The sequence below is a fragment of the Microtus oregoni genome, unplaced genomic scaffold (assembly GCF_018167655.1).
Source record: "Microtus oregoni isolate MIOR12 unplaced genomic scaffold, Mior012 000115F_ref0000277, whole genome shotgun sequence".
Taxonomy (NCBI): Eukaryota; Metazoa; Chordata; class Mammalia; order Rodentia; family Cricetidae; genus Microtus; species Microtus oregoni.
Window position 1 is genome coordinate 2,012,666 of NW_024544744.1, and position 23,336 is coordinate 2,036,001.

Genomic DNA, 23,336 nt, shown 5'->3' on the forward strand with positions numbered 1-23,336 from the left:
ATTTCATACATTTTGACACAGCAGAAGTGTAAACAAGTAATATAGATTAAATTTAAAATGAGAAACTTATATATTTTGTTCTTGAAAAGTCGAGTTAGACAAAGATTCAGAATCTTTTTAACCCATTTGTACATCTCCTGATATGGAATATTAAAAGTTGTTTGATGGGGGATTTTTGTATATCTTACAGGGAGGAAGGATTTTTATTCTTTCCTAAATTAATCTCTGAGTTGTAGTGAAAGTGACATTTATTAAAGAATTAACGGCATGAGATTGCCGTCAATTTTAAAAGAATTTTCATTATTTCTGACAAGTGTTTCAGTCAAAATCAATGTGCACAGACCATTTGTTCCTCTGCTTGGACATTTTGGGCTATAACACGTCTCAGATAATCATTTTTCTTCCTGTGCAGGTTGATCAATAGCAGAATTCAGGCTCAGTTAACTGTGAGAAACTGTTGCCAAAGAAACCTTGAAATGACTCTCTCAAAATAACGTTTCAAGCACTATAGCCAGTTAGTTAAGTGAATGTGCATACTTTTGAATCAGGGCCACAATTTGAAGTAAATATTCTCATAATCCTCATGAAACTGTATGAAAGATCACAGCTAAGAAACACAGAGCTTTTGTATTACATCTGTGCAGAGGGGCACACAAGGATCTACATAGAAACAACAGTTTTATATCTAGCTGGGATTCTTTTTAACAGAACATTTTATACATTATGTGTTGAATGGCATGAAAATGCCCAGGAAGTCATCACCACAACCTTTGTTGCAATGTTATCCATCACCTTTAGAAGCTGATTTCTGCCTCATCTATGCATCCCTATTGGAAGTGTGATATGCACTGTCAAATATCACTCTTGTGTCAATATGGTACAGTAGGGTGCAGCCCTTGTTATATTTTTCTTCAGATGGCAAGTTATCTATGTAACATTGGACAATAGATGTTAGTCAGCCGCTCACTTGATATACATGTCGGCAGTTCTTAGACGCTCATGGGTAATGAAGAAAATCTTTGTTGAAATACTATTTAATTGTGCTGAGTTTTTAGAGTACAGATGAATGTTATAAATGATTTTCAGCAAACTGAATAAGTGTTATATATACAAATAATTTTCTCATCAATCACTTCTTTTTTATATATATATTGCGAAAAGAAGAAAAAAAACATAAACAAAAAACAAGTTTCCACCTCCTCCCAGCCTCAGCCTCCCATTTCCCATCCCCTCCTCCCACCCTTCTCCCCCTCCTCCCACCCTTCTCCCCCTCCTCCCACGCTTCTCCCCCTCCCCCCACTCCTCTCCCCCCCCTCCCTCTCCAGTCCACAGAGCAGTCCGGGTTCCCTGCCCTGTGGCAAGTCCTAGGTCCTCCCCCCTCCGTCCATATCTAGGAAGGTGAACATCCAAACTGGCTAGGCTCCCACAAAGCCAGCACATTAAGTAGGATCAAAACCCCCTGCCATTGTCCTTGGTGTCTCATCAGCCCTCATTGTTCGCCATGTTCAGAGAGTCCGGTTTTATCCCATGCTTTTTCGGTCACAGTCCAGCTGGCCTTGGTGAGCTCCCCGTAGATCAGCTCCACTGTCTCAGTGGGTGGATGTACGCCTCGTGGTCCCGAATTCTTTGCTCATGTTCTCCCTCCTTCTGCTCCTCCTTGGGACCTTGGGAGCTCAGTCCAGTGCTCCTGTGTGGGTCTCTGTCTCTATCTCTATCCATCACCAGATGAAGATTCTATGATGATATGCAAGATATTCGTCAGTATTGCTCTAGGATAGGGTCATTTCAGGTTCACAATCCTCAGCTGCCCAAGGAACTAACTGGGAACCTCATCTTGGGCACTAGGGAGCCCCTCTAGGGTCAAGTCTCTTATTACCACTTCACTTAAAATAATGTCACAAAATATAAGCCTAAGTTTTAATTGAAAAGCAATAGTGGTATGTTATTTTTCTACTATTTTCATAGTGGATTCTTTTTTTTATTTTTATACATTTTATTTTTTTTATTTTATTGAGAAAAGGAGAAAAAAAAACAACAAGTTTCCACCTCCTCCCAGCCTCCCATTTCCCTCCCCCTCCTCCCACCCTTCTCCCCCTCCTCCTACCCTTCTCTCCCTCCCCCACTCCTCTCCCCCTCCCTCTCCAGTCCAAAGAGCAGTCAGGGTTCCCTGCCCTGTGGTAAGTCCTAGGTCCTCCCCTCTCCGTCCATATCTAGGAAGGTGAACATCCAAACTGGCTAGGCTCCCACAAAGCCAGAACATGAAGTAGGATCAAAACCCTGTGCCATTGTCCTTGGCTTCTCATCAGCCCTCATTATTCGCCATGTTCAGAGAGTCCGGTTTTATCCCATGCTTTTTCAGTCACAGTCCAGCTGGCCTTGGTGAGCTCCCAATAGATCAGCTCCACTGTCTCAGTGGGTGGGTGCACCCCTCGTGGTCCCGACTTCTTTGCTCATGTTCTCCCTCCTTCTGCTCCTCATTGGGACCTTGGGAGCTCAGTCCAGTGCTCCAGTGTGGGTCTCTGTCTCTATCTCCATCCATCACCAGATGAAGGTTCTATGATGATATGCAAGATATTCGTCAGTATTGCTATAGGATAGGGTCATTTCAGGTTCCCTATCCTCAGCTGCCCAAGGAACTAACTGGGGACATCGCCTTGGGCTCCTGGGAGCCACTCTAGGTTCAAGTCTCTTGCCAACCCTAAGGTGGCTCCCTTAACTAAGAATTGTGCTTCCGTGCTCCCCTATCCAACCTTCCTTTATCCCAATCCTCCTTTTTCCCCAAGTTCCCCCCATCCTCCCCTTCTCCCTTTTCTCTCCCCATCTCCCCTAACCCCCATCCCACCCCACCCCCAAGATCCCAATTTTGTCCCCGGCAATTTTGTCTACTTCCCATAGCCAAGAGGACAACTATATGTTTTTCCTTTGGTTCACCTTCTTACTTAGCTTCTTTAGGATCACCAATTGTAGACTCCGTGACCCTTATGAAAGCAGTCCTAAGAGGAAAGTTCATGGCATTAAGTGCCCACTTAAAGAAAACAGAGAAAGCTCACATTGGAGACTTAACAGCCCACCTGGAAGCTCTGGAAGAAAAAAAAAGAAGCAGACTCACCTAGGAGGAGTAGAAGACTGGAAATAATCAAACTGAAGGCTGAAATCAACAAAATAGAAACACAGAAAACAATCCAAAGAATCAATGAAACAAAAAGCTGGTTCCTGGAGAAAATCAACAAGATTGATGAACCCCTATCCAAACTAATCAAACGGCAGAGAGAGAATTTGAAAATTAATAAGATCAGAAATGAAAAGGGGACATAACCACAGACACAGAGGAATTTCAGAGAATCATTAGATCTTACTACAAAAACCTATATGCCACAAAACTGGAAAATAAGGGTCACGGAGTCTTCATAGTGGATTCTTATTTGTTAAAATCATTAGAAAATACATTGAGTGTGTAGTAGATATATTAGATACAAAAGAGAACCACAGAGATCATATTTTCTTTCTTAAAGTTTTAAGACCAGTGTTTTAGAGAATTTCTAATAGTCTTAACCCAAGTTTTACCTGATTATGTACATTTATACCAATTCAGGTAGAAAAGATTACTGACAAATGCTGTCTCCAGAGATGTTCTAAGCCACTTGCAATTTTTCCCCTATTTGATCTTTAGCCCATACAATAGGTATTTCTATTGTTCCCAATTCTTTATGAAAAACTGAACTCAGCAGTTTTCTTACCTTTTCTGGTATCACATAGTAAACAATTGGGAGAGTTGTTACATAAACTAAGGATTTATTTTTAAGAGTGAAAATTAGCTTTACTGTGCTTAATAGAGAAGAAATAGTGACAGAAAGAACATTCTTCTCGTTGAAGTATTGTCTAGAAATGAGCAGCCCCCTTAGAGTTTTACAGCTTGGTGTTAAAACTGTTACAAGTTCTGTATACAATCGGGCTGCAAAAATAATATCTATAGAAGAATTGTGAGCATAGTACAGCTCTTCCTGAAGCAGTTTCTCCATCCTACTAGTGAATGCCACAAGACCTATAGGGTAGGGGATGTGTGTAAATATATAACAAAGTAGATTTAACAAACCAGACCAAAGGGCACAGAAATGGATGGTTAGAGCTTGAAATACACAGAATAATTGGTTTCTATCTTCTATTTTGAGGTTTATGCAATCATTCTACAAATTCAAACTGACAAGAGGGCTGTAGAAGTCGCTGATCACAAGGTCATGGAGTACATGTGAAGCCGAGCAAGTAACCCATGCTCAACTGAAGCAACAGAAGCTTCAGCCTCACGACTCGCAGGAAAGAAACCTTTCTTTAAGCAGCAGCAATCACCTTTCCTGGCTTGCCCCAAGGTAGGATTTTGTGCAATTTTTTGTTTCACCCAATCAATGTCTTTCTTCTGGAATTCAAACTCTTAAGCACAGTTTCTTTAGCTACATGTTATGTTGGCTCCCTGTAGGAGTTGGGCATACATAATCAGTAGAAGAGAAAAAAATGTGTGAATGTGTTTGAGCATGCGCCTATTAAGTATGCTAAACACTAACAGGTTGTCTCAAAACAAAGATGAGCAACCAGAGAAGAAGAGGAGTTAGGGTTTTAGAGAGAAATGACCTTTAAAATGTTTGAAAAAAGAGAAAACCAACAGTGAATGTGAAAATTGGAATATAAGGTAGCCATGCTGAGGCTTATATGGGTAGTAAAGAACACAGGTGTATCAGGGAAGTGTTCCAAAATGAGAGTACTTCTAAAATCAGTTGATGCATTGTTAAGCACATGGCTGACAAGACCTTGGTGAGCTTTAGAATTGTGTAAAGGTGTAAAACAAGAATCAAGACATGATGCCACAATGATTTAGAATGTGATGACAGTGGCTGAAATATTTTAAAGTGAGAAATATAATATATATTTATATATTCAAATATATCAGATGTAGGTAGAAGAGAGACTGAATATATAAAAAGAAAAAGGGGGCCTGGAAAAACTTCTAGATTACTTAAGAATAAACAGGAGGACCAAAGCGTTCTTCAAATGGAAGAAGGAAGATTGAGGAATACTTTTACTTTTAATTTGACATTGACAAACTAGCCTAACTTACACATGACTTCACTGAGCAGGTAAAAGAGTATCTTCCCTACACTTTAACGACTGTCATAAGATACCAAAGAGTTATGTTATTTTTCAACTCTGTCTTTTCCAAACTTCCAAATATGTGTGTGAAGATTTCAGATCCTGAGATAAGAGTCAACACTTCAGGGCCATCTAGACAAAAAGAAATATCAAATAATAAATCCATTTGCCATGAAACAATCCTCAACAGGTATAAGACAAGTTGACTATAGTAGGCAATATGTATCCATTAATTCCTTCATTTGTTAGCCTAATTGTTGTCCGCAGTTCATTCTGTATTCTACAGCTTACTTTCATCGTCTACACTGACAAACTCTTTCTTGTTTCCCTTGGTCACCCTACCCACTACCTCCCCTCTACCTCCCTCTGCAACTCTTCCTACACTGTAGAATATAAACACTGAAAGGCTATGGACCCAGGAAATTACAGTGCCCTGCATGTTTTTGTCCTGCTTGGCTTCTCTGACCACCCTCAACTGGAAATGATCCTCTCTGGAGTCGTCACCTTCTTCTACATTATTACGTTGGTGGGTAACACAGCTATCATTCTTGCATCCCTCCTGGATCCCCATCTCCACACACCAATGTACTTTTTCCTCAGGAATTTATCTTTCCTGGATTTGTGCTTCACAACCAGCATTGTCCCCCAGATGCTGGTTAACCTGTGGGGACCTGAAAAGACCATCAGCTCTGTGGGTTGTGTGGTTCAGCTCTATGTGTACATGTGGCTAGGCTCTATTGAGTGTCTTCTCTTGGCTGTCATGTCCTATGACCGTTTCACAGCTATCTGCAAGCCATTGCACTATTTTGTAATCATGAATCCACGACTGTGTGTCAAGATGATCGTCATGGTCTGGAGTATTAGTTTGGCCAACTCTGTAGTATTATGCACACTCACCGTGAATTTGCCTCACTGTGGACACAACCTTCTGGATCATTTCTTGTGTGAGTTGCCAGCCATGGTCAAGATAGCTTGTGTAGACACCACAAAAGTCGAAATGTCTGTTTTTGCCCTAGGCATTGTTATTGTCCTTATGCCCCTCATCCTTATTCTTATTTCCTATGGCTACATAGCCAAAACTGTGCTCAACATGAAGTCAAAGGCAGGCCAAAAAAAAGCAATGAATACCTGTGGATCTCATCTCACTGTGGTCTCTATATTCTACGGAGCTATTATCTACCTGTACTTACAACCAGGTAACAGGGCCTCCAAGGACCAGGGCAAGTTCCTCACCCTCTTTTACACCATCATCACCCCAAGCCTCAACCCCCTCATTTACACCCTAAGGAACAGAGACATGAAAGATGCGCTGAAGAAACTCATGAGGTTTTACCACAGATTCACAGAAGTAAGGAGAAACTAGGAGTCATGGAAACGTATTAGAGAGGACAAAGCAGTGAAGTAACTTATCTCATTTAGGTTTGAATAAATAATGATCTTTGCTCATAGAGATCAATGACTGAAGTAATTTTTTCATACAGAACTTGCGCGGATGCAAACCACTTGAGCATCAGCAAGCAAGTCTTTCAGGTTTCTAACCATTGGCATATTCTCAGGGATTACCTGTCCTTAAGAATCTCTGTTTGCTAAACTGTAAACTTGAATCCATTTTAATTTATTCGGCAGTCCCATGGAAAACTGCTTTGTCTCATTCTAGATTTTCTATGTTAATGCTCACATATTCCAAAACATTGACCCAAATGATTTTATGTGTATTGTATTTTGTACATTAAATAACAATTTACAAATATTTTGATGTATTCATTTGTCTTTCTGTCTGTCTGTCAATATGACTGTCTGTCTCTCTTTATGTCTGTCTGTTTTTGAGTCATGTTTTTATAAAACAAAAAAAAAACAAGACTCTCTTGAACTTCTTATATAGCTGAGCATAGCCATGAGTTTTTTCTTCCTCCTGTCTAAATCTGCCAAGTCCTGGGAAACAGGTGTGTGCTACCACGCCCAGTCTCACGGTGCTCTGGATTGAACCCAAGGCTTCATACATGCTAAGTAAGCACCCTACCAACTCTACCATACCTCCAGGCCTATAAATAATTTTGCCTATTAAATACTCTGTGATATCATCAATCCATTTATTTATGTTTAGCTTAGAAAATGCAGTATGTATGCTCACAATCATCTTAAACCCTACCTAAAGAGTCACTTGTTTACCATTGGTTCAGTTATATTTGGAACTAACATCTTTTGAAATTGCCTAATTTTTTTTTTTTTTGAGATTAGTGAATGAAAGTTCACAGACCAAACTGTCTTAAAAGTGACAGACAAAGGGTTGGAGTGATTTCTCAGTGGTTAAGAGCATTGGTTGGTCTTCCAGAGGACCTGAATTGGATTCCCAGCACCCACATGGTGGCTCACAACTGTCTCTATCTCTAGTTCCAAGAGATCAGACACTCTCCTCTGGCTGTCAAGTGTGCCAACCACGCATGTGGTACACAGCCATCCATTCAGGCAAAACACCAATACACATAAAATAAATTTTTAAAGGTGACAACACTATCTTATTTCTTATTTGTACCCCCATGTGTATGTGTGTGTGTATTCATTCATTCCATGGTTATCTTAACTTTAATGAAAAAAGTAATATGATAAATTTGATAACAATTAGACTTTTTATTTGTCTATGAAATGTGTTTGAATGTTAACAGGTCACATTTCAGTGCTTGTATGTGATGAAAATTCAAAAGGTAAATAAAATCTTTATTCCCATATATCATGACACTTAGCTTTTATGAAAATAGTATTTTATTTAAGCTTTGATACATTCTGTTATCACATATACATCTCTAAAAACTTACTTTTAGATAATTTAAATGAAAATGAATTAGCAGAAAACCTCAGTGAAATCTAAAACTATCATGATAGTTTTTTCTCTGTTGCTTCATAATTCATGAAATGAGAAGAAGGAAGTCATTGGATAATTACTTACTTAGCCAATCACAGAACACTATAACAACTCGCATAAAATGCACTTAATACAGAATAGGATATTGTGAATTTCTCTGTTTTCCTCCTCATATCTCTTGGAAAATTGTTTTCAGCATCCCACAGCACAGCTTGTATGTTCTGGGATGAATGCCACCCAACCCACTATTCCATCTTGCGTTTCCTCTAATCTTTGTAAGGCTTATGACTAATGAAGTTCAATAGTATAATAATCACAGTCCTGGAACTCACTCTGTAGACCAGCCTGGCCTTGAACTCAGAGAGATCCGCCTGTGCCAGCTTCTGCCTCCCAAGTTCTGGGATAAAAGGCATGTGCCACCACCGCCCAGCAGGATCAACACTTTTCAGTGCATAAACATTAAAGGAAAAAGTACATAGGTTAACTTCAAATCCTCACCTACAACTTTATTCTCCAAATCCAATCCCACAGTCTCCAATTCCCTACCTCTGCAGCCTCAAACCCCGCTCCATCTCTAATGGATCCCACAGATCTTTTCCTCCTAACCTTCCCCCAACTTCTTTCTTTCTTTACTCAGCCCCAAACTCCAGCAGGGACACCCTAAGAACCCAATGACAACTTCTGCCAGGGAAGCAGATAGACTCACTGCAGATCGTCACTCGTCCTGCATTCCTCCAAGTCCAGTTCTAAGAGACCCAGTCTAATACCTAGACCTCTGGCAGACTTTCTGTGCCTTCTCCTCACTCCCCATTCCCCATTCCCAGAGGACTAAACAGCAGATCCTGGTAGAACAACCAAACAAACAGTTTTCCTCCCTCTTGTGAAACCCCGCCACTGCCCTCTAGCCCATCAGCACACCTCAGTCTCAGATCCCAGAAACACATTTTACTTGGTACCCCCAGTTGCCAAACCTATCAAGACCCCCCAATGGATTTTCCTACAGACAACACACAGCCACCACACTCTCCTAACAACCAGAGAGGAAACAGAAACAAAGGAACAAAACACCTACTCAACAAGGACAACACCAGATATCAGCACCTAGAATTACTATCTTCCCAATCCAAAATACCTAGACACCAGTGCAAAAACACAGTAACAGCAAGAACAGTATGTGCTCACTAGGAATCAACAACCCTACCTTGAATGCCCTGAATATTCCAACATTTGAAGCACAAATAAAAGACCTTAAAACATTCTTTAGGAATATGATAGCATTCTTTAAAGAAGAAACAAACAAAACCCTTAAAGGAATCTATGAAGACACAAAAATATTCAATAGAAACAATGAATAAAACCATAAATGACGTAAAAATATTAATGAAATCAATAAAGAAGACTCAAACAGAGGGAAATCTGTAAAAGAAAATTTAGGAACTTCAAAAGAAACAAGCTGGTTCCTGAACAGTTGGTGGAGGCCAACTTTACCAACAGAATACAAGAGACGGAAGAGTGAACATCTGGCATTGAAGGCACAGTAGAAAAAATAGGTTCATTGGTCAAAAAAGTGTTAAATAAAAAAGACTCCTATCACAAAACTTCCAAAAAATTTTGGGACATCATGAAAAGATCAAATCTAAGAATAATAGAAATAGTGGAAGAAGAAGAAACACAAGTCAAATGCACAGAAAAGTAATTTTAACAAAATTACAGAAGAAAATTTTCCTAACACCTATGGGTGGATCCCTGGAAACCCTCAGGCCAGTCTCTTAAGGGAGCTGGTAGGCAAACTGCAGAGTCTCACCTCTCCATCTATTCCTTCAAGTTCAATCACCCAGTCCCTTGTCCAGATCTCCAGCACATCTCCCCTAAAGAAGGAGATGACTATCAAAGTACAGGAAGCACACAGAACATCAAATAGAGTGGACCAGAAAAAAGTTCCTTCAGCATAATAATAATCAAAACAATAAAGGTACCAAATAAAGAAAATATTAAAAGCTGAAGGGGGAACTATAAAGATGGGCCTATTAAAATTATATTAGACTTCTATTTTTTAATTTATTTTTAAACATTGGTGTTTTGCCATGGGTGTCGGGTCTACTGGTACTGGAGTTACAGACAGATGTGAGCTGTCATGTGGGTGCTAGCAATTGAACCTGGGTCCTCTGGAAGAGCAATCAGTGCTCGTGCTGAGCCGTCTCTTCAGCCCCTACATCTGACTTCTAAATGGAAACTCTAAAAGCCTGAAGAGATTGAACAAATGTTCTTCAGATTCTAAGAGACCATAGATGGCATTCCAGAGTACTAAGTGAAATTTTCAACCACTGTAGATGAGAAAATAATATCACACATGATAAAACCAAATTTAAGCCCTAAAGAAGATTTTAGAGGATAAACTTCAACCTAAAGAGTTTAACTACATGCAAGAAAATACAGGGAATAAATAATCCTAGACAAGTAAAGTCAGAACACACACAGGCAAACAAATAAACAACAAAAATCATTGTTTATACATATCTCTCAATATCAGTGGTCTCAATTCCCCAACCAAAAGACACAAATTAACAGAGTAGATGCAAAACCAGAAACTATCCTTCTGCTGAATCAAGAAAGACATCTTAACAACAAGTCAGGGTAAAAGGTTGGAAAAAGATATGTCAAGCAAATGAGCCTAAGAAACTAGCTAGTATCAGTGTTTTAATTCTGACAAAATAGACTTCAGACCAAAACTAAAGAAATGGGGAAGGAAAAAGCCATCAAGAGGACGTTTCGGCCTCTATGCCCCAAACACAAGTGCCCAAAGTTTGTAAGCAAAAAAAAATCCTACATCTTAAATCACATACTGCTCCTCATACACTGATAGTGGGAGACTAATACCCTACTATTAGCTATAGACAAGTCATGCAGAAAACCACTAAATAGGGAACTGTGGGAAATAACTGAAGTTATAAACTAAATGGACCTAACAGATAGTTACAGAACATTTCACGCAAACACAAAAGAATATGCTTTCTACTCTGCACCTTATGGAACTTTGTCCAGAACTGTCCATTGCCTCAAGTCTCAACAGATACAAGAAAATCAAAACAACACAGTGCAAACCCTCTGACCACCACAGATCAAAGCTGGCTATCAGAAACTCATGGAAACTAAACAGTTCTGTAAGCAGAGACTGCTCTTTCATTTCCCAGCCACTCATTCCCAAATAATCACAAAGAAACTATATTAATTACAATACTGTTTGGCCGATTACCTCAGACTTATTATTAACTAACTCTTGTATCTGAAATTAACCCATTTCTATCAATCTATGTTTCACCACAAGGCTGTGACCTACAGGTAGGCATCTTTCTCCTTCGATGGCTACATGGTGTCTCCCTGACTCTGCCTTCTCTCTCTCTCTCTCTCCCTCTCTCTCTCTCTCTCTCTCTCTCTCTCTCTCTCTCTTTCTCACTCTCTCTTTCTCTCTGTATATCTATGTTCAAATTTCCCACCTGGATTTACAGTGCTAAGCCATTGGCTGAAATAGCTTTATTCATCAATCAATAAAGCAACACATATACAGAAGGACATCCCACAACAGTTCTTTATTGAATGAAAAATGAGTCAAGGCAAAAATTAAGATAAAAATCAAAAACTTTCTAGAATTGAATTAAAATGAATATACAACATAGCCAAACTTATGGGACAATAATGAAGGCTGTTCTAAGAGACAAATTTATAACACTAAATGCCTTTATTGTTATTTTAACTAGGTAAAGATGTGTTTTGCTTGTTTATGCTGTGGAATGTTACTTTATGTGAAGGTGTGTAGCCTTGTTTCTGCTGCCTTTGTTAACAATGTAAAGATGTATTACTTTATGCTGCAGTTGTTTAATTATGTAAAGATGTGATTCATTTGTTTCACCTTGCCTGCCTAAAGCACCTGATTGGTCTACTAAAACGCTTAATGGCCAATAGCAAGGCAGGAGAAATAATAGGTAAGGTGGTTGGGAAGAGAGAATTGCATGAAGGAAAGGAGAGAGGGGAAAAAGAATGTGGGGAGTGAGTAAAGGAAGGTGGAAGGAAGACATGAGGGATTAGAAGGTTGAGATGGGGGAAGGACAGAGAGAGAGATCAAGGAAAGAGATATCTTGATAAAGGGATGCATTATGGGATTACAGAAAAACCTAACACTAGAAAAATTCCCAGGAATCTACAAGAATAAACCCAATTAAGAATCTAAGCAATAGTGGAGAGGGTACATTAACTGTCGTTGACTGTAAACAGATTGATGACTGCCTTAATAGTCATCATAGACACTTACATACTTATATACAGTATCTGATGGAAGCAGATGCAGAGATTCACAGCTAAGCACTGGGCCAAGTTCCTGGAGTCCCATCATAGAGTAGGAGGAGCAATAATATGAGCAAAAGGTGAAGACCATGATGTGGATACCCACAAAAACAACTGACCCAAGCTAGTGGAAGCTCATTGACTCTGGACATACAGCTGGAAAAATTTTATAGGTCTGAACTAGGCCCTCTGAAAGTGGGTGACAGCTGTGTGGTTAAGGCAATCTGTGAGGCAGTGGAAGCAGGATTACCCATAGTGCTTGTTGCCTGAGATTTCTGTCCTGCCTGGTCCCACAGCTGTTCAGTCCCAAAGAACACACAGAGGTCTCCATTAATTATAAACTGGTTGGCCAGTTTATAATAAGAGTTAAGAGTTAAGCTCGGGCTTCTTATTAACTCTTACATCCTACATTAACTTATAATTCTTGTCTGTGTCAGCCACGGGGCTTGGTAACTTTTATCAGCAAGTCATTCTCATCTTGCTTCCTCTATGTCTGGGTGATGACTACAGTCTGAGTCTTTCCTTTTCCCAGAATTCTCCTGTTCTAGTCCCCCCACCTATACATCCTGCCTGGTCACCCTGCCTATACTTCCTGCCTGACTACTGGCCAATAAGCATTTTATTAAAACAATACAAGTGACTGGGTACAAGACCATTGTCCCACAGCATCCCCCTTTTTTCAACATAAAAACTCTGAATCTAATCTCCTCTGTTTAGCTTTTTTCTTGACCATTAACCAAAAGAACTAGTAATCAACACTCTAAACAAAAACAAACACCCATAATCTATTTTTTTGGAAATGTGGGTGTGGTTTTCTAGGCTACTTTCCACTGATTGGGGTGCTGATAATCTTATGGGGACCTAAAGAAAATTTAGGATTATGATCAAGTCCTGACTGAAATATCCTGTGAGGCTTATTCATCTCAGCCAGCAGTCTTTTTTTTTAAAGATTTATTTATTTATTATGTATACAACATTCCTGCAATGTATGTTTGTATGCCAGAAGAGGGCTCCAGATCTCATTATAGATGGTTGTGAGCTACCATGTGGTTGCTGGGAATTGAACTCAGGACCTCTGGAAGAGCAATCAGTGCTCAGCCAGCAGTCTTGAGGCTGTTCTGGATGTAGAACTCAGAGTAAACGCCAACACAGGTCCTCTGAAACATTGGATCATCTGGGTCATCTGCTCCAATTGGAGATTTTTCAGGGGTCTTCCTTGATCAATACTGATTTCTCCTAACCCAGAATGAATTCTCAGCTTCTTATTTCCTGTGGAAATAAAAGTAAAACTTCTCCAAAGCAACGTATTTTTTGACTTAAATTTTGAAGTCAAGGCATTTTCAAAATATATATGTTGAAGTAATCCAGCAGCATTTATAATCAAATGTGTTTTAGCAGCTGCTGCTCCTTCCTCAGAAGTCATACAATTCAAAGATAACACAATAATATATAGTATCCAGATTCTCTGTGTATTTTTCATCTTTATGTGGCTTTATTTTAAACTCTATTTTTTTTTCTTTTTCTTTTTAATTTTTGGTTTTTTGAGACAGAGTGTCTCTGTGCACCTTTGGCTGCCCTGGAACTCACCTCACTCTGTAGACAAGGCTGTCCTTTAGTCCCAAGTGCTGGGATTAAAGGTGTGTGCCACCACACCCAACTTTTATCTAACTATCTATCTATCTCCCAACTTTATCCTTTTTCTTTTCTCTTTCAAGCCTACATATATTTTTAAACACACTATAAAGCATTTAGAAGTTTTTTTTCATTGGAATCTATCTTTACTGTATATCTCTCTTTTTCTGAACATATAAGTCTTTAATTTGCTAAGCGATATGGCTAGGTTCTACCCCATTCCTTAGCTTTCTGAGAGTCTAGCCTCATGGTGGAGGTACTGGCCAGAGACATGTTTGTTGCCAGAACACTATGGAGTTTCAAGGTTCCTGCCACCACCAAAAAGCATGCAGCTGGCTATTCATCAACAACATATAAGTGTTTCAAGGCGGGGCCTTTTAAAAGAGCTACAAGGTTTTGCAGCTAAAGCTGAGTAAGGAAATTTCTCTTAAATAAGACACGCTTGCCTCTAGTAAACAGAGCCCACCTGAGAAAATGCTGTTACCAAGAAGCCATGCTTAATTCTGTTCTTTTGTGTCTAGAATTACTTCCCAAACTCTCTCAGGTTTTAAGTGGATTTAGATGTCTACATTGGTGCTACTTTTTGAGAGAGGTTTCTGTCCCACCTGGTCCCACAGCTGTTCAGTCCCAAAGAAATACACAGAGGTCTACATTAATCATAAAGTGGTTAGCCTATTAGCTCAGCCTTCTTATTAACTCTTACATCCTACATTAACTCATAATTCTTGTCTGTGTCAGTCACATGGCTTTTATCAGTAAAGCATTCTCATCTTGTTTCTTTGGCATCTGGGTGATTACTGTAGACTGAGTATTTCCTGTTCCCAGAATTCTCCTGTTCTAGTTGCCCCACCTATACTTCCTACCTAGTTGCTCCACCTATGCTTCCTGCATGGCTACTGGCCAATCAACATTTTATTAAAGCAATACAAGTGACTGGGTGCAAGATCATTGTTGACAGCCCTGGCTTTTTGGAGCCCATGCCCTAGGGAGGAATACTTTGCTCAATCTAGTTACAGAGGTGAGGACCTTGGTGTTGCCTCAAGTGACAGACTTTGTTGACTCCCAGTGGGAGGCCTCCACTAGCCTCTCTGAGAAGTGGTGGAGGACAGGGTGGGGGAAAAGTGGGAAAAATGGAAGTGGGAAGAAAGAGGGAACTGGAAGTAATATGTAAAATAAAAATAGATTGATTTAAAAAAATAACTTGAAATAAAATGTCTTTGACATCCTTAGACACCAGGGAAATGGAAATCAAAACTACTTTGAGATTTCATCTTACACCTGTCAGAATGGCTAAAATCAACAAAACAAGTCACAGGTTAGGCTGGTAATGATGGGAACTAAAAGGAATGCTCATATATTGTCCATGAATCTACAAACTCATACAACCACTATGAAAACCAATATGGCAGTTGTTTCTTAGGAAGATGGGAATCTATCTACCTCAAAATGCATCTACACCATGCTTGGGGATATACACAAAGGATGCTTCATCCTAGCACAGGGACACTTGCTCTACCCAGTTCATTGCTGCTTTCTTCATAATAGTCAGAAACTGGAAACAATCAATATGCCCATCAATAGAATGGATAAAGGAAATGTATTACATTTACACAATGGAGTATTACTCAACCATTAAGAAAATGGCATCATGAAATTTGCAGGCAAATGAGTATAACTAGAAAAAAAGTCATTATGAATAAGGTATACCAGGCCCAAAAAGAAAATAAGGATCAGTGTTTTGTTTAACCATCATCAGAGAGGCTTTCTCCTACAGTAGGTGGGACCAAATATAGAGACCCACAGGCAGATACTACACAGAGAATGAGACCTTGAAACAGTCAGTCCTAAATGGGATGTCTATATCAAATTCCTCCCTTCAGAGTTCACTGAAAACTGTAGAAGATGTAAAGAATAAAGAGCCAGAGGAGATTGAGGACACCAAGAAAACAAGGCCCTCTAAAGCACCATGAACAAAGCGCATATGAACTCATAGAGACTAAAGCAGCATGCACAGGGTCTGCATGGGTCTGCACCAGGTCCTCTGCACTGGCATTAAGGCTTCCAGTTTGATATTTTTATGGAATTCCTGAGTGTGTGAATTAGTGGGGCTCTGACTCTTGTGCCTTCTCTTGGACACTTTACCTTCTAATGATCTGATTTGTCCATCTTCAATGTGGAAGTTTTTATTTCCTCCTGTTACTCATTTTGTTATTTTTGAAAAACAATAATAAACCTAGTCACTAGAGCAAAGGTTAACAATGGTACTGTCATTTATAACTGCTGGGTGAGGGAAAATCAGTTTTGTCTAATAGGGGACACTGAGTACATCAGTCACCCCAGAGCAGATCTCGTGCTCGGAAGTACTTGGCCAACAAATAGTAGACGCTGAAGTCTGTATGTGTGTACTTGTATTTGGTTACAGATTGTAGGTTTTGTTGTGGTAGTTGTTTGTTAGATAGTTTGTTCTCTTTATGGTGATGTTGTATTTGTTTTCAAGGTTTCAGGCACTTTCTCATTGTATTGGGTTTTTGGTTTGTTTTTTTGAGAAAGAATATAAAGTTGTGTAGATAAAGAGGATGGGAGGACCTGAACAAACTTGAGGGAAAGGAAAAATATAATCAAAATATATTATATTTAAAAATTGTTTTAAACAATAAAATATTAAAAAAATAAGTAAGTAAAAAGCAAAGAATCTAACAAATGAGAATAAAGAATACATGAGGAAATATGCACATATCATAAATAAAACCATAAAGAAAAGGATTAAAGTGAGAAAAAGATTATCTTAAGTGTTTCAAAAAATATTAGTATCACCTTTCTACAAACTGATAAAAAAATAAACATTATTGCATCTAAAGATACCTCAAAGCATTGAAATCATAAAGCATGACTTATTTGAATGACTACTATGTGCCAATCATCAGTGCATTATTATATATCATAAACTTATTAAATCCTTATAACAAAACTTTAAGGTATGTCCTTTTACAATCAAGATATTGAGAAAAGGCACAGCGAGTTAGGCAATTGTCTCCGGCTCATAAAACTGATCATGGGAACCACAAAGACTTCAAGCCCAAAACTCTTGCAACACAATTTAATCCATCTAAGCACCACATTGTAAAATGACCAGTTCCATGCAGAGAAAAATTGTGTGAGTTATTTTCTTGATCAGTGACAAGAAGCCATTCACATGTGATCATTATTGTGTGGCAATTAATTTGTGTCATTTTAAAGTAATTCTTAGTGACATGGAATTATAACTCAAGGAAGTTAAGGCAGCTAATAATTACAAACTAATTCATGAAAATCTTTAGAGTACTTACATTTCCAGGAACTTGTGTTTAAATAAGTGTCCTGTGAGACACCAACATGAATAGTAATGGGCACTGACATATTGAATCATGCCTCATGATCACCAAGACAACTGAACAAATATAAATACAACGAAACTGAGCTTACTGCTTGGGGCTTTGGAGCACACATCTTCCCTTTCAGGGGCAACTGTTCTCAACTTGAGTATCTGAAGCAACTACTGAGTCATAAAAGAAGGAGATATAGATTAAATTGGAAATGCAGTAGCTTGTTTAAAATGATCTGCTCAAAGCAAATTTATTACACCTTCATCTCTGAGTGGTATTTTTCTGCAGTGGGTTTTGTCGCCATAACCTTAGTTTACAAAATATACATGAAGAGAACACTTTTTATTTGTAATGCATTAATAGCCAAGAAAAATACACATTGTTTACTCCTCTGTCCTTCAGTTTCCCTGCATGCTGTGCAAGTTTTCACCTCTTAGTGCTGTCTTAAGGAAACATCAAGGTGATTGTGCCAGTGTTTCACTGTCTGGTGTGTCCACAGCCCCTCAGGGAAGTCAATTGAAGGCTGGGTTTCTCAGCTTTCAGACCATACTGGTGGATTTTGCTCAGCATTTATGCTGGATTTTATGGTTGGTTTTCACATTTCTCTACAATCCAGGCATGTTTACATGTTCATCTAGAGGGAAAGGAAGCAGAGCGAGCCCATGACAGCTGCAACCATGGGCTGGAGTCGCCTGTGCAGAGGCTCTGAAGCAACCTCATGAGAAAGAGCTTCCTCACAGAGATGCTACCTGGAGATGGTGAGACAGCCGCAGCCCTGCAGAGGGAACACTACAGCAGTCCTGCGTTCAGCATTCTGGACCCAGCAAGGGAGAGGTAAGACATTGGGAATGGGGGCTTCTTGAGTACAGGGAGGCCAAGCTTAATATTATCCCTGGAAAATAGTTTTCCTTCATTGCCCAAAACATGTGAGAAGTAAAAGAGCTTAAATTGTCACAGGGGACTCTTCGAGCTTCTGCCCAGAAGTTTAAGATATGTTAAATCTCTGCAGAAAAATTGTTCCCCCTTGTCTATGTTATGCAGGAGAAAATGAATTTATTCAATATTATAAGAAGAGAGCACAAAATTGCATCTTATTTTTTTATCTCATACATTTGGGCACAGCAGAGGTGTAAACAAGTAATGTGGATTAAATTAAAATGAGGAACTGATATATTTTGTTCTTAAAAAATGGAGTTAGACAAAGATTCAGAATCTTTTTAACCCATTTGTACATCTCCTGATACGGAATATTAAAAGTTGTTTGATGGGGGCTTTTTGTATATCTTACAGGGAGGAAGGATTTTTATTCTTTCCTAAATTAATCTCTGAGTTGTAGTGAAAGTGACATTTATTAAAGAATTAACGGCATGAGATTGCCGTCAATTTTAAAAGAATTTTCATTATTTCTGACAAGTGTTTCAGTCAAAATCAATGTGCACAGACCATTTGTTCCTCTGCTTGGACATTTTGGGCTATAACACGTCTCAGATAATCATTTTTCTTCCTGTGCAGGTTGATCAATAGCAGAATTCAGGCTCAGTTAACTGTGAGAAACTGTTGCCAAAGAAATCTTGAAATGACTCTCTCAAAATAACGTTTCAAGCACTACGGCAGTTAGTTTAATGAATGTGCGTATTTTTTTTTGGTTTTTTTTTGTTTATTTTATTTTTTTAGTTGTTGCAAAAAAAAATTTCCCATTTCCCTCCCCCTCCTCGCACCCATCGCCCCTCCCCCCACTCCCCTCCCTCTTCCCCCCCCCACTAATGTGCATATTTTTGAATAAGGGCCAAATTTTAAAGTAATTTCCTCATAATTCTCATGAAAATATTTGAAAGGTCATAGCTAACAAAACACAGAGCTTTTGTATCACATCTATGCAGAGGGGCACTCAAGAACGCACTTAGAGGTACCAGTTTTATATTTAGCTGGGATTATTTTTAATAGAATATTTTACATGTTGGCAGTTCTTAGGCATCCATGGGTATCTAAGGAACTCTATGTACAAATACTATTAAGTTGTGTTGAACTCATTGATCCTTTAAGTAGAGATGACTGTTATAGATTATTTTCAGGAAGCTGAATAAGTGTTATCTAGATAAAACTATTTTCTAATTGATTACTACTTGCTATCACCTCACTTAAGTAATGTTACAAAATATAAGCCTAAATTTTCATGGAAAAATATAATAACTGTATAAGACTTTCTACTGTTATTAACAGTGTGTGGGGTTACATTGAACAGAGGTTCTTCTCTCCTACAATATATCCCAACCACAGTTTCCTCCTTGTACTCCTACTAGTGTGTGTTTTCATTCGGTAAAATTCATAGATAAATTTACTGGGGGCATGTAGCAATATAGTGGATAGAGAAAATAACCTTGGAAATCATGTCTGTTTTCTTAGAGTTTTACTAGTATTTGGGAGAATACTAAGCAGTCTCTTTTTTTCATTTTAACTTTTGAATGTTTTGGTTGAGCTTTTTACATTTTTCTCCATAGCCCTCCCATCCTCCTTCTCCCCTCCTACACTCTCCCATGACCTCCGCACTCCCAATTTACTTAGGAGATCTTGTTTTTTTACCTTCCTATGTAGATCCATGAATATTAAACAATCTTAATCCACATTTTCATGATTATAAATCACTTTTATACCAATTCTGTGGACCCTGAATTATTTTAAGCCATTTATGAATTTTGCTCATTTGACTTTTAATGCCAACAATAGGTGTTTCCATTGTTCCCCCCCCCCCAAAAAAAAAAGTTATGGAAAACTGAACTCAGTAGGGTTTTTTTTTTAATTTTTTTCTGATATCACACAGTAAATGACAGGGAGAGATGAGACATAAATAAAAGGTTCGTTTTAAGAGTGAAAATTAGTCTTACTGTGCTTAGGAGAGAAGAAATAGTGGCAAACAGAGAATTCTGCTCTTTGAAGCATTGTCTAAAGGTGAGCAGCCCCCTACAGTTTTACAGCTCGGGGTTAAAATTGTATTACAAGTTCTGTATGCAATCAGGTTGTGAAAATAATATTTATAAAACAATTATGAGCATAGTAAAGTTCTTCAGAAATCAGTTTTTCCTCCACCCTATACAGTAGGGGGAGATGTGTAAATATATACAAAGCAGATTCAATACACCAGATTAAAGGGCACAGAAATGGATGGTTAGAGCTTGGAATTCAGAGAACAACTTGTGTCCTTCTTCTGCTTTAAGGTTTTATGCAATCATACTGCAAATTCACACTGAGAAGAGGGCCAGAGACGTCACTGATCACAGGGCCGTGAAGTGCATGTAAAGCAGATCAAGTAATCCATGCTCAGCTGAAACACCAGAAGCTTCAGCCTCACAACCTTCAGAACAAGGTTGAATACAGAACCTAGCAGGGGAGGAAACCTTGCCTAAACAGCAGCTACCACAGACTCACCTTGCCTGGCTTGTCCCAAGGTAAGATTCTGTGCAGTTTTCTCTGTCACCCAATCAATGTCTTTTCTTCTGGAATTCAAACACAGGATCTTTAGCTCTGTGTCATAATGGCTCTCTGGAAGAGTTCTGTGTACACGACCAATACAAGAAGAATGCATGTCTGAGTTCTCACATGTGTCTGGTTACCATGCCAAACATTAACAGATAAATAAAAATAACAGTAAAATTTTTCAAAAGAAAAAAGAGGAAGCAGGACTTGAGACAGGCATGACCTTTGAAATGTTTGAAAAGAGATAAAACCGACAGTGAATATGAAAACTGGTATGAAAGGCAAGAATAATAAGGTTTACACAGGTAACAAGGCATGAAGGTGTATGAAGGCAGTCTTATAAATTCAGAAGACACAGGTTAAGTTTATGGGTGACAAGATTTTGATGAACCTTGTAATTGTATAAAGGTGTAAGACAAGACTCAAGACAAGACACCATAATGGTTTAGATTAGGACGACAGTGGATTAAATTTTTTAAAGGGAGAGATACAATGCATATTTTATACTCACATATATCAGATTTAGTTAGAAGAAAGGCTGAGTATATAAAAAAGATAAAGGAGCCTGAGAAAACTTCTGGAATACTTACATAAAAGCTAGATGATCAAAGCTCTCATAGAAAAGGTAAAACAAAAAGAAAACTTTTGCTTTTGATCAGACATTAACAAAATACCTAAATTTATGCACAACTTCACTGGGCAGGTAAAACTCTATCTTCCCTACATGTTAACATCCATCATAAGAAACCAAAGAATTACATTATTTTTCAACTCTGTCTTCTCCAAATTTCCAAATAAATGTGTGAAGAATTCAGACCCTGAGATAAGAGTCAACACTTCAAGGCCATCTAGACAAAAAGAAAAACCAAATATTAAACTCATTTGTCATCGAACAATCCTCAACAGGATCAAGACAAGCTGACTATAGTAGGCAACACGTATCCACTAATTCCTTCATTTGTTAGCCTAACTGTTGTCTGCACTTAATTCAGTATTCTACAACTGACTTTCACTGTCTACACTGACAAACTCTTTCTTGTTTCCCTTGGTCACCCTACCCACTACCTCCCCTCTACCTCCCTCTGCAACTCTTCCTACACTGTAGAATATAAACACTGAAAGGCTATGGACCCAGGAAATTGCAGTGCCCTACATGTTTTTGTCCTGCTTGGCTTCTCTGACCACCCTCAACTGGAAATGATCCTCTCTGGAGTCGTCACCTTCTTCTACATTATTACGTTGGTGGGTAACACAGCTATCATTCTTGCATCCCTCCTGGATCCCCATCTCCACACACCAATGTACTTTTTCCTCAGGAATTTATCTTTCCTGGATTTGTGCTTCACAACCAGCATTGTCCCCCAGATGCTGGTTAACCTGTGGGGACCTGAAAAGACCATCAGCTCTGTGGGTTGTGTGGTTCAGCTCTATGTGTACATGTGGCTAGGCTCTATTGAGTGTCTTCTCTTGGCTGTCATGTCCTATGACCGTTTCACAGCTATCTGCAAGCCATTGCACTATTTTGTAATCATGAATCCACGACTGTGTGTCAAGATGATCGTCATGGTCTGGAGTATTAGTTTGGCCAACTCTGTAGTATTATGCACACTCACCGTGAATTTGCCTCGCTGTGGACACAACCTTCTGGATCATTTCTTGTGTGAGTTGCCAGCCATGGTCAAGATAGCTTGTGTAGACACCACAAAAGTCGAAATGTCTGTTTTTGCCCTAGGCATTGTTATTGTCCTTATGCCCCTCATCCTTATTCTTATTTCCTATGGCTACATAGCCAAAACTGTGCTCAACATGAAGTCAAAGGCAGGCCAAAAAAAAGCAATGAATACCTGTGGATCTCATCTCACTGTGGTCTCTATATTCTACGGAACTATTATCTACATGTACTTACAACCAGGTAACAAGGCCTCCAAGGACCAGGGCAAGTTCCTCACCCTCTTTTACACCATCATCACCCCAAGCCTCAACCCCCTCATTTACACCCTAAGGAACAGAGACATGAAAGATGCGCTGAAGAAACTCATGAGGTTTTACCAAAGATTCACAGAAGTAAGGAGAAACTAGGAGTCATGGAAACGTATTAGAGAGGACAAAGCAATGAAGTAATTTATCTCATTTAGGGTTGAATAAGTAATGATCTTTGCTTATAGAGATCAATGGTTGAAGTCATTCTTTTGTACAGAACTTGAAAGGATGCAAACAACGTGAGCATCATCAAGCAGATCTTTTGGTTTCTAACCATTGGCATATTCTCAGGGAATACCTGTCCCTAAGAATCTGTTTGCTAAAATGTAACACAAATAGGCTCTAAGCGTAAACTTTAACTTATTTCACAGTCCCATGGAAACTGTTGTCTCATTCTGTATTTTTGTATTAATGCTCCTATATTCCAAAATGACCCAAATGATTTTATGTCCATTGTATGTTTTAATTAAATAATCATATACAAATTATAAGAAGTGCTCACTTGTTTGTCTGTCTATTTTTGAGACAGGTTTTCGTGAAACCAAGACGATCAT

The 23,336-nt window shown here is 38.8% G+C and overlaps 2 protein-coding genes across 2 annotated transcripts; both read left to right on the forward strand.

The window, feature by feature from the left end:
• Nucleotides 1–5,548: 5,548 nt before the first annotated feature.
• On the forward strand, nt 5,549–6,502 carry LOC121443971 (olfactory receptor 2W1). Its single transcript, XM_041645726.1, has one exon. The coding sequence runs from the start codon at nt 5,549–5,551 to the stop codon at nt 6,500–6,502; it is 954 nt and encodes a 317-aa protein (XP_041501660.1).
• Nucleotides 6,503–21,927: 15,425 nt separating this feature from the next.
• On the forward strand, nt 21,928–22,881 carry LOC121443972 (olfactory receptor 2W1-like). Its single transcript, XM_041645727.1, has one exon. The coding sequence runs from the start codon at nt 21,928–21,930 to the stop codon at nt 22,879–22,881; it is 954 nt and encodes a 317-aa protein (XP_041501661.1).
• The last annotated feature ends 455 nt before the right edge of the window (nt 22,882–23,336 follow it).

Coding starts and splice junctions, on each gene's coding strand:
- LOC121443971 (XM_041645726.1), top strand. CDS start 5,549: ATGGACCCAGGAAATTACAGTGCCCTGCATGTTTTTGTCCTGCTTGGC.
- LOC121443972 (XM_041645727.1), top strand. CDS start 21,928: ATGGACCCAGGAAATTGCAGTGCCCTACATGTTTTTGTCCTGCTTGGC.